At 51.5% G+C, this 11,306-nt stretch overlaps 1 protein-coding gene across 2 annotated transcripts in view; it reads right to left on the bottom strand.

The window, feature by feature from the left end:
• Positions 1-949: 949 nt before the first annotated feature.
• C4H3orf20 (chromosome 4 C3orf20 homolog) overlaps positions 950-11,306 on the bottom strand; it is a 95,185-nt gene continuing 84,828 nt past the window's right edge. For both annotated transcript variants that reach the window (XM_058725882.1, XM_058725883.1), the window contains exons 15-18: positions 9,607-9,714; positions 8,132-8,274; positions 1,797-1,928; positions 950-1,174 (exon numbers count right to left, since the gene is read on the bottom strand). In XM_058725882.1, the coding sequence (XP_058581865.1) occupies positions 1,078-1,174; positions 1,797-1,928; positions 8,132-8,274; positions 9,607-9,714 (480 nt within the window). In that variant the 3' untranslated portion in view covers positions 950-1,077. The remainder of the gene's footprint in view (positions 1,175-1,796; positions 1,929-8,131; positions 8,275-9,606; positions 9,715-11,306) is intronic.

Below are 11,306 nucleotides of genomic sequence, written 5' to 3'. Positions count from 1 at the left end.
TTCTAGGGGAATAAATGTATCATTCAAAATAAGCCTTTGCATGATACAAAGGATAAACATTAACCCTCAAAAACTTCAGCTTAAAAAAGCATCTATTAAAAAGGGGCACAAGTAGCTAAGTGTAGAGCACATCACCAAACACTGCCCACAGATCAGGGTCTGAAGTCTTTTCTGAGTTTGGAGAAGCTGGTAGACCCTCTGGGGTCTATGCCCTGCTCCAGGAAGGGGCTCTCAGGAGCCTCAAACAGGCCTAGAGCTGGGGACCATGACCCAGGAGTAGTCAGCACATGAGATGGGGAGACAGGGCTGCTATCTCTGGGCCGGTGATGCTGGCAAGGATTCTTCAGGCCTATCAGCCTGGGAAGGGGTGTCTAATCCATCAAAGAGCACTGAGGCTAGGCTAAATGGGGACATTAACACACGAAGGGCGGGGCACAGGGTCTCTGGCTGTCTGGGACAGATAGACATCACTATCTTTTCCATCCCATTCCATGCCCCTTTCCCTCTCATTCCACCTGCCCCCTTATTCTCTCTTCCCTAGTTTCCTCCCCCCTCATTCCTCTTCCTGCCCCTTCTCAGCGGCTCTCCATCTCTCCCCCTGCCTTTCCTCCCATCTGTTGCTCCTCTTCTCTGTCTTTCTCCTCCCTCTTTCTCTCTCACCCTCTTTTCCATCTGGGCCAGAAGCAGAGTCCTTTTCCACCTAGTGAAGGGTAGGTAGGAGGGCACAATTCAGTCCCATCCAAGACCTCCCCAGGGTTAATATATCCTTTGGCTTGGCCCCCTTAGAGTGAGATACCTGTTTCCTTGGGAATGGGAGATTCTCTGGCTGGTTTAACTGGTCACAGAGGAAGCTCTGGGTCAGAGGAACCACATTTCCAAGGACTCAGCTTGGAACAGGTATGTGGGGGGCCTCGTAGGAGCCAGCCTATCTCACAGCCTCACCCAGATGCTGGAGGCACGCTTATTTATTATGCAGGGGCTTAGAGAAAGGGGTGGGAGGCTTGGGAGGCAGGACTGGGGTGGATGTGAGAGGAGCTGTGTCCAGGCTTAGAGCTCTGGGTAGCTGTGGGGGCAGCATCATTTCTTGGAGGACTGTTTTTTCCAGATGGCCGACTTCTTACTGCCTCTCTTGGCTTTGCTGAGAGTATGCAGAAACACTTCAGGCTGTTTCATTCTAAAAACCAAAATAGAGAGAAGCAAATGCTGGGAAATGGGTGGAGAGAACTGGTGTGAACGGGGCCCAGAGCCCTGGCCCTCTGCTTTGCACTGTTGAGGCTCTCTGGGTGTTGCTGCAACCTGGGGGGTCCCAGTGGCACCTGTAACCTTTCTAACAAAAACTGTAACAGTTTTGTTTTTCCATCTTCATAAGAAATGTGTGATTTTTCACGCTCTTGCAGAATACATAATTCATTTCAGTTAACATGGCCAAGTTAAGGTCTAGGAAGTTTCTTGCAGGGAGACAGTGGGCAGTCTCCACTCATCTCAGACTGATGATGGCCTGGACTGTAGGATTTCACCACTAAAGGCCTCAATGGCCACCACCCAGACCACTGCCAGCAGCTCTGGGGAGCTGAGCAATGCCCAGCTGGACATTGTGTTGATTAAATGGGCTAGCTGTCAGGGATGGTTAGAGATGACCCAGGCCCAGGGGGAAGTGACTTGCCCAAGGCCACTTAGCCCCACATGGACTCTGTGGCCTGCAGCAGAGCCAGGGGCTCTGCTATGAGCCACGCCCATTCTGTTTACCACAGGAGGGCCCCTCAGCCCTGGGCTGGGGTGGGGTGGGGGGCACCTACTTCTCAGCTTCAGGGGAGGACTCCTCCATCTGGTCCACCATGGTCAGTGAGGAGAAGCTTCCTTGGATGTCTTCTGGTATTGTTTTCTTGACTGAGTCAGGGTCTTCCAGGCCCGGGATGTAGGTTGAAATGCTGCAGGGGAGGCAGGGAAGGAAGGGCAATGCTCAGCAGAGCCACAGCCTGAGGGGGCCGAGTAAGCAGCCCTCACCTGGTGCTGCCATTTAATGTTCCGGTTCCGAGAGAGAAAAGGACACAGGGCTGCCCCTCACCAGGGTGGGTAAAGGGAGAGTCTGACCCCTGGGGACACAGAGACTCACCGGAGGTCAGCTTCTCTGGCTTCTGTTTAGGGCTGGAGTCACCCTAACTCTGTGCGAGCGACACCTGTGCACCCAGCACTGACCATCAGAAAGGTGTGCAGTGGGGCAGGAGGGCTCCATAAAGTGAGCAAGGGAGGGAGGTAGCACAGGAGGCCCAGGAAATAAGTCCTTGTGTACAGTGTTAGGGGCTGTGTCCCCCTCCCCAAATCCACATGTAGGGGGAGTCCAAATTCCTGGTACTTCAGATTGTGGCCTTGCTTGTAAATAGGGTCACTGCAGAGGCAATGAGTTAAGAGAAAGTCATACCAGAGTAGGGTGGACTTTTAACTCAAAATACCTGGTGTCCTTATAAAAAGGGGGCAGTGTGGACACAAGCACACACACAGGGAGAACGCCATGCTAAGTCTGGGGTAACAATGCTGCCTCAAGCTAAGGAATTACCAGAAGCGAGGAGACCAGCCTGAGCGAGTCCTTCCCTAGCGCCCGTGGAAGGAGAATGGCCTGCCCACACCACCATCTCTGGCCTCCAGAACCATGAGATAATACATTCCAGTTTAAGCCACTCAGTGTGTGAAGTACTGTTACAGCAGTCTTGGGAAACTAATGAGGACAGAGACGGAACAGGCCCTTTTACTCCCCATTTCTTCATATTAATTGAGCCCCTGCTATGTGACTTGCTTGAGGGCAGGGCGTTTTGGCGACAAGAGATGAGCAGCGGAGGGGAGACAAGGGCCTCTTCTGTCATTCTGAGAATCCCAGAAAAATAAAAAAGGAAGGTGTGGACCGGGCTGTCTCCCCTGTCCCCTTTGGTCCTGGCTGCAGAGGTGGCAAGAAAGCAGATTCTGGGAGTGGGTCTCCTGAGGCTTCCTGAGCTGAGTGCCCTTGTCCCGCACCCGACCCACCCCTGTCCCCCAGGGTGGGTCATGGCTCAGCATTTGTTAGGAACTCAAAACATAGGTAAATGGAGCAATGGGAGTCCAGCCCAGTGGGGCACCGGAAAAGGACTCCTACGTGACAGCTGCCAATAGCAGGTTACATAATGAGAGAGTCAGTGTGACCAGGATGGCGGGAGCATCAGCGGCGGGAGCATCAGCGGTGTCCCTAAGTGAGACCCTCCACCAGGCCTGGGGCCGTGTTGGCAAATGACACGTACTGACACCTGGGGAGTCCGTCTCCTCCATCTGGCCCCGGGCTCATGGAGAATGGACCTGGTTACCAGAGCAGGCGGGGTGGGCTTTGGAGACGAAGCAGCCTTTGCCCTGGGAGCTCATTAACTGGGGAAAACAGCCCCTTTTTCTCCCTGCCCCCTCAGCTGCAAAGCACCCACAGAGCATTTCCCCCCACCCCCCACTTCTAAACTGTGGTTAAAAGTTCATAACATAAACTTTATCCATTTTTTTTGTACACACTTTAGTGGCATTAAGTACATTCACACTGTTGTGCAGCCGTCCCCACCATCCATCTCCAGAACCTTTTCGTCGTCCCAAACTGGAACTCTGTCCCCATTAAACGCGAACTCCCCACTGTCCCTCCCTCAGCCCTGGAACCCACCCTCCGACTTTCTGTCTGCTCTGGGGACCTCATGTAAGTGGGATCACGTGGCATTTGTCCTTTTGTGCCTGGTTTATTTCACTGAGCATAATGCCCTCAACGTTCATCCGTGTTGTAGCGTGTCGGAATTTCCTTCCTTTTCCGGTACATGCACAGACCACATTTTCTTTCTCCATCCATCCACGGATGGGCACTTGGGTTGCTTCTGCTTCTTGGATATTACCAACAGTGCCACTATGGACTTTGAAAGCCCACCTTCAATTCTTTTAGGTGCCTACCCAGAAGTGAAGCTGCTACACCATAATTCTAACTTTCTGAGGACCCCCTCCGTACTGTTTTCCAAAGCCACCATGCCAGTTTGCATTCCCGTCGGCAGTGCACGTGGCCTCAGGCTCCTCCACATCCTCGCCAAAGCTTGCTATTTTTGGTGCTCTGACAGCAGCCATCCTGACGGGTGTGAAGCCGTGTGTCACTGTGGTTTTGACTTGTGTCCTCTGATGATTAGTGCCCTTTGCTCTTTTTCTTCAGTTTCTGCATCTTTGGAACAGCCAAGCTAAAGCAGGTTGAGGTCTTATTCACTTCCAAATCCCCAGTGCCGAGCACGAGGCCGGGCATGCAGGAGTTGCTCAGAAATGGAAGGAATGGCAGGACTGCCAGGTTAAAAGCGGGAGCTGCTTCTGGAGAGGAGCCTCCCACCACTGGAGGTATATGAGGGGCGGCCGGATGGCCTTGAGGGCCGGTTATCAGTGGATACTCTGTCAACCGGCCCTTCCTCAGTCCGACCTGCCCTCTGCTTCCCTGGGATAAAATCAGCTCTAGGTCTTCAATCAGTGAACGTTTCCCAAGGGGGTTCAATGTGCCAGGCTGTGAGCATGAGCAAAGGACACAGACAGAAGGGAGGTGGGCCATATGATATAGGACACCCAGTCCTCTGGGCTGGCACAGCTTAACACAGCGCCTTCCCAACACACTGCCTTCTCCTCCGGGCAGAGTGGTCTCTCCAGCCCTGCATGAATCTCCCCCTACCCCGCCAGTTGTCCTTGGCCTGGCCTGGCCCCCACCCTCCTGCTCCTTCACAACCAGTCTACTCACTAGCAGGGGCCCCAGCCCATTCTCCGCTGGGGCTTGGAAGGCCTCAGTGGGAGGCCCCGCCTCCCTGGGCAGCCCGGCTCCCCTCCCTGCTCACAGCCCTTGCTTCTCCACGGTGGCCTCACAGACCCCAAGCCCAGATGGACGGCCGTCTCTGTAGCTGGCTTCTCTGAGTGCCGGGTAAGCAGCCCAGCCCTTCTGGATCTGTGCTCTGGCTCTGCCCACCCTCCTGCATTTACTCTGCCCACCTGTATTTTCTCCCTCCCACCTCCGCACTGCGAATCCTCCCACAACAGCTGCATAAAACCAAGCAGCTGAAAGTCTACTCCGGCAAGGAAGAAATGACTCCCACCAAGGGACAGGGAGGACCCCCCCCTGCCAGAGCTCTGCTAGTGTCCCTCTTGGAACAGAGGACCCAGAAATGAAAATGCTAGCACTCCAGGACCTATGGCTCCCTTGGGCTGCGCCAATATCTCTGACTTCTAAGTTACTTTTTTCAGCATAACAGACTATCACGCTGGGGCTTCCAACATCCACTGACCATAAACCTTCCACGACTAAAAGTAAACATTTGTTCATTTTCTTCCCAAACCCCTGCTTGATGGCTGAGCCTACTGCAAACTCCTACTCTGTCATCTCTCCCCATCTAGGGCACAAATGATCAGTCAGGCTTCCATGAACACATCTAAGTTGCATATTTAGGGAAAAAGTGGACAGGCCAAACACAGAGGTCTGCCCTTTAGGCCCACCACCACTTACTGGGTGTGGCCGAGCAAGCAGCTGCCTGAGCCCCGTCTATCCATCTAGTTCACGAGGACATCAAGAGATCTCACCCAGTGTCTTCCTTGAAGTTAGGTATTCTAGGCCGGCAGCTTGTCTCACTACTATTTTAGTTACTCTGCTAGAAGAGGAATCAGGCCAGCGGGTGGCTTTAGAACGTGTCCCAAATTTCTTTGACATTCCTCCCGTCAAGAGGTGTAGTGTCATTTCCCTCCTGTGAATGTGGGCTGGCCCTAGGGACTCACATGGAGTGGACGGTGATGACATACATGACTTATGAGGCCAAGCCATATAAGGCAACCCAGTCCCCACCTGGCTGTGTCTCAGGATGCTCGCTTTTGGAACCCAGCTGCCATATCTGAGGAGGCCAGGGCCACATGGAGAAGCCATGTGTAATTGTCGCAGCTGAAAGCCTGCACGGACCACCTGACTTGAGTGAGCAAGACTTTGGGATGACTCCAGCCCGTCAACTTCTGATTGCAACCACATGAGAGACCCTAAGCAAGCACTACCTAGATGAACCCGGTTGGCCCCCAAACTGCCAGAGATGGTAATAAACAATGGTTGTGTGGTTTTACACCACTAAACTTGAGGTGGTTTGTTCCACAGATAGAGATAAAGGAACTGTTGTTATGGCAACATTTTCTTGTAGAATTCCACTCTTTTTTCTCTAAGTGCTTTCAAACTGCCAACCTAATAGGCCATTCTGGAATTAAGAGGAGTTCTACTGGTTTATAGTCTCCGGAATCCTCCCCTTTCCACTTCCAAAAACCTAGACTCTGTGTGTGTGTGTGTGTGTGTGTGTGTGTGTGTGTGTGTGTGTGGTTTGCTGATTCTTTCTCCATCATTCCTCAAAAAATTATTGAAAACCATTGTAAGTATTAAGTCCTTTTAGAACCCGTGCATATAACAAATTAAGAACCTGGAATTCATTTTAGTAATAATAATGACAGCACTAACAGCTATAATTTGTAACCTCTCAATAGATGTTAGTGATGTACCAGAACTTCACACACACTGGCTCATCTAATTCTCACAACCCCGTACAGTGGAAACTATGCTTGTTCTTGCTTTGCAGGCAAAGAAGCTGAGGCAGAGAGAAAGTAAGTGGTCCTTTGAGGGACAGTGGAAGTCAAATAAGAGCTACATCTTTTTGTAACTAGTTTTTGGCGTCCCCATCCACCATACCCCTAAGCACCCCATCTGTTAAATGCTTCTGAAAATGCCTTTGCTTGCTGTCTCTGGCACCTTCCAGTGGTCTCAGTTCATCTTCAGTGTGGGCCTTCTGGATAGCGTCCTCCCCAACCCCCTTCTGTCTTTGGTGTATTTCTTTCTTGAGCCCAAGCAGACCCAGAGCCTCCGTTTCCCTTTCTCCCTGGAACTGTCATTGAGCTGGTCTTGAATAACCTCCAAGCCCTCCTTGAGTCTCAGGTCTTGGGGTCTCAGTGACTTTCCTCTCTGCACCTGCCAGCATCTGCCTTCCTGATGTCCACAGGCTCCTCGGGATCCTGCCTTCTCTACTAAGCTGTCCAGGATGCTGGGGTCAGGGCCTGACCTCTACCAGATCCTCCTAGAGGAACCTCTATAGGGTCAGGCAGACACTCTGACATGGCCCCAACTCAGTGCACTGGGGAGAAATTGGCGTCAGGACTCCTAGAAAGCGGAGAGGCCTGGTGGGAGCGGGGTGGGGTTGCTGTCCCGACTCCATGCGGTAGGGACACAGTCAAAGGCAAGCCCACGTGCTAGGCAGGCGGATGCTTTTTATGTGTTTGCTCATCACTTTCTGGTTTATATGGCACTTCAGCAAACACGCCTTCATTACATCCTCACAACAACCCCGGGAGGTGGGAATTATCACCCTCATTTTAAAGGTGAGGATAATGAGGATTAGGGAGGCTAATGGTTCCCCAGCTTATAAAGAGCAGATTTGAAGCTTTCTCTTCCTCTTGGAACTCCTGACCCAGTAAATTTTTCACTGCATTTTCACAGGCATTCCAGAACCTACTGCCAGCTCTTAACACAGCCTCCAGCAATGTCATAAACCCCATGCTCCTTCCCTGGACCAGGCTGCATGCTTCTGGAACCAAGAGACCTACCTATGCTCATCTCACCCAAGCTGGGCCTAGGAGTCACTCCATAGATGGATGTCACCTGGTTGAAAAGCCTATGCTCTGTGGCCAAGAGGCAGCCTTAAGCCAGCACCACCCCATTCCCTTTACAAGGGACTGAACTCACCTCATGAGGGACCCTTGACTACATGGCCCTGCTGGTAAACAGAGAAGCAGGACTGGGATCGCACACAGGATGGGGTAGGGTGTCGTAGGGCAAAAGGCAGGATGTCACTAGGACCCCCACCCAAACCTGTCTCCATTATTTTCCCCCACAGAAATTGGCACTGTGCAAATCATCCTGTGTCCCTCTTTCTCCAAGAGGGCACTTTCCCCTGACCTGTGTCCCAACAGCATGGCCTCATTCCCCCTTGCCACCTGTGAAGCTGTCTGTTTTGCTGCCAGCTTCTGTCCCCAATAGTGTCCCTTCCATAGCGAGGTCTCCTCCCACCCTGTGCTTGCCCTGCACCCCAAGTTTTTCCTGTTTTACCTAAATTTGTAGTTGTCTGGCAGGAAGTAGCCCATCTTGCAGTCTTGTCGAGCCTGGAAGATCTGTTTCAGCAGATTCTGCCTGCTATAGCCATATCCATTCAAAATGCAGCCTCCAAAAAGGAGTTTTCCCCCAGCAAACATCTGTCAACACATAGGAAGGAAACAGCAGGAGGGCACTGAATCTCAGGATGGTGCCATGGGCCTCAGAGCCTGTGCCAGAATTCAGGCCTTTCTTTGATGGTTTCGGGCAAAGGGTATTACCCTCCCCAAGTCGCCCAGTGAGGTGTGGCTGAGCCTGTTCCCCATCAAGGTCTCCCAAGTCAGAGGGCAGCCCCACCATCCCAGCCTTTGCCCTCTGCTGGCCCACCTGCTCAGAGGTCACCTCACACACAAGGGCTCCAGAGCCCTGGGGCCTGAAGGGTTTCTTCCTGCTCAGAGGGACCCACTCCACCCTCCTACAGCTGGCTGGCCCACTTATCCATATGCATTGATCAGCTGGCCCCATGGGATGGGAGCTCTTGAGGGTAGGGATCTTGTCCTATGGCTCTCTGAAACCCCACTCTCTACATGTCAGTCTCCAGCAAGTAGACACCTGTCCAAAGATTTCTGTGCAAGGATATCCATTAGAGTGCTATTTGTCATGGCCCACTGCCCAAACAAAAAGGAGATAATGTAAACGTCCAACAAAAGGATCACAGGTAGAGAAATCAAATGACAGATTCTCATGCAGTGATTAAAAAATTACAATTAAAAAAGCAAGACTCCAGAGGCACCTGGCTGGCTCAGTCAGTTAAGCACTGGGCTCTTGTTTTCAATTCAGGTTATGATCTCACAGTTCATGAGATCGAGCCCTGCATCAGGCTCTATGCTGGCAGTGAGGAGTCTACTTGGGATTCTCTCTCTCCCTCTCTCTCTGCCCCACCCCACTTGTTCTCTCTCCCTCTTCAAAATAAAAAATTTAAAAAACATTTAAAAAAAGCAGGACCCCCAAATCAGAAAAATCCAGGGGCCAAAATGTTAGCATGGGCACGCCCCAGGGCTTCCAATAGTGCTGGATCCAGCAGCTGCCCAGTACGTCCTCATTGTGTGAAAAAATGAGACAATCTGGGTAATACAGGGAAGCAATTATTTTCTAAATTTTTTCAATAAATATACATATATTTTTACAATGCTCTGGTTTTAGTAAAAAGTTATTTAAAAACAGACAAAGAGAATTTGGTTCTCCAGGTTAGGTGTCCCTCGCTCCCTTGAGTCTTCTGGGATGAGGGATGCATGGGGTCAGGCTGCAAACGGGAGACTGGGCTGCAGCCCTGGTTCTATGTGATGGGTGACTCTCAGTCAGGCCTTCTGCCTCAGAGCCCACAGACCCTCTCTCCTTTCCCCTCTCATATTTGTGATTCCACAAGGGTAGGGGCTATGGGGGACTAGGTTGGCAGTAGTTGGTGGTGAGCCCCCCGCCGGGCCCCAGCTCACCAGAACCATCCCCTGCACCACAGCATACTTCTTCACCAGCAGTGGTGGGTTCTTCTGCAGGGCACTGTCCAGGTCATACCGTAGCAGGCGGTAGGGGTCATGCCGGCACTTCCAACAGAGAAATAAGTGCCCATCAATCCTATGCCAAGAGGACGCACTCAGATTCCAGAATTCTTAGCCAGGCCAAGTTCCCATGGAATCCTGGAGCCCCTCAACATCCCCTCCCAACTCCTGTTCAACAGGCTGTTCAGCCTCCACAAGCACACCTACCATGACCATTGCCAAAGGATGCCATCTAGGCATCTGGGTTCATCTAGGGCCTTCTGCTTGTGAAAGCTGTCATGGAGATGACTGTGCCCCACCACTTGACAGCCACTAGCCCCACACTCTAGGGTCTGCAGGACTTGACTGTTCCCTTTGCCTGGGAGAAGCCCTGTGGGAGATTTGGAGGTATACTGTGTTCCTGGGTGTACCTATTTTCAGGATTCCTCCACCCTCTGCCCCCTGCCCCTCTGGACAACCCCCTGTCAGTGCCAGGACCTGAATAAAACCTACATCTCAAGGTGGGACCTGGGCAATCCAAAGTAAAGCTCGTCTCTTTCCCCTCCTTTCTGGATGCTATGAACCCATTAATATGGCTAATGTATGATGTTCTCTGGTTTGATCTGCCTTTTATTTCAGGTTCCTCTAACTGTCCTACCTGACATTTCAATTTATTTTTTTCTGGAGAGAGAGGGGAAGTAAGTGTGCACAAGCAGGGGAGGAGCAGAGAGAGAGAGGAAGAGAGAGAATCTCAAGCAGGCTCCACAGCCAGCATAGAGCCTGATTCAGGGCTCAATCTCAGGACTGTGAGACCATGACCTGAGCTGAAATCAAGAGACAGACACTTAACTGACTGAGCCCCCCAGGCACCCCTGATGTTTCAGACCCTGAAGCATCTGACTTCAGCTGAGCTTATGATCTCACAGTTTGTGACTTTGAGCCCTGCTTCAGGGTCTACACTCTCAGGACAGTGCTTGCTTCAGATCCTCTGTCCAACCCCCTCTCTTTGCCCCTCCCCTGCTCACTCTTGCTCTTTGTTTCAAAAATAAATAAACATAAAAAAAAGTGAAACCCAGAACTGTATCTGGTATTTTAGCTTTCAGAGCAAGACGTTAGGGAACATTTCTACCTTAACCAAACACACTGGAATGGTGGAATCAGAGTCACTGTGATATTTGACACCTCCTTCCAGAATTGTCCTCTGCGCCCCTCAAAACCCACTATCTACTCCTCCATTGGCCTCAACCACCTCAGGTCAGGCCCGGTCCCCATTCGCACTTCTCGCAGCTGGGCTGGACTGCCATGCATCCTACATTTACGAATAATTATTAATAAACCATTAATAGCCCCAAGGTAAATAAACATCACCTCTAAGGTCCTATGGGGGCAGGGATCATATCTGTCTATGCATGGATCAGTGCAGGGCAGGAACTCAGTAAGTTTTCACTAAATCTATGTAAATTGGGGTTGACTCCAGGAAACATACATGGCTTTGATGTATGTGACTAGTAAAAAGCCTTCTGGTGTCTGATCAGACTGGTTCCAATGCCAAGCTCCTGGCACTACCTGGGTAGGCTCATGGGGTCAGGAGGCTGCACCCCTGGGAGCAAAGCTAGAGAAGGTATCCCCAGGACAAACACAAAAACTTAGAGTTTGTG

Source organism: Neofelis nebulosa, chromosome 4 (assembly GCF_028018385.1).
Source record: "Neofelis nebulosa isolate mNeoNeb1 chromosome 4, mNeoNeb1.pri, whole genome shotgun sequence".
Classification (NCBI taxonomy): Eukaryota; Metazoa; Chordata; class Mammalia; order Carnivora; family Felidae; genus Neofelis; species Neofelis nebulosa.
This window is presented reverse-complemented; position numbering and strand designations above follow the sequence as displayed.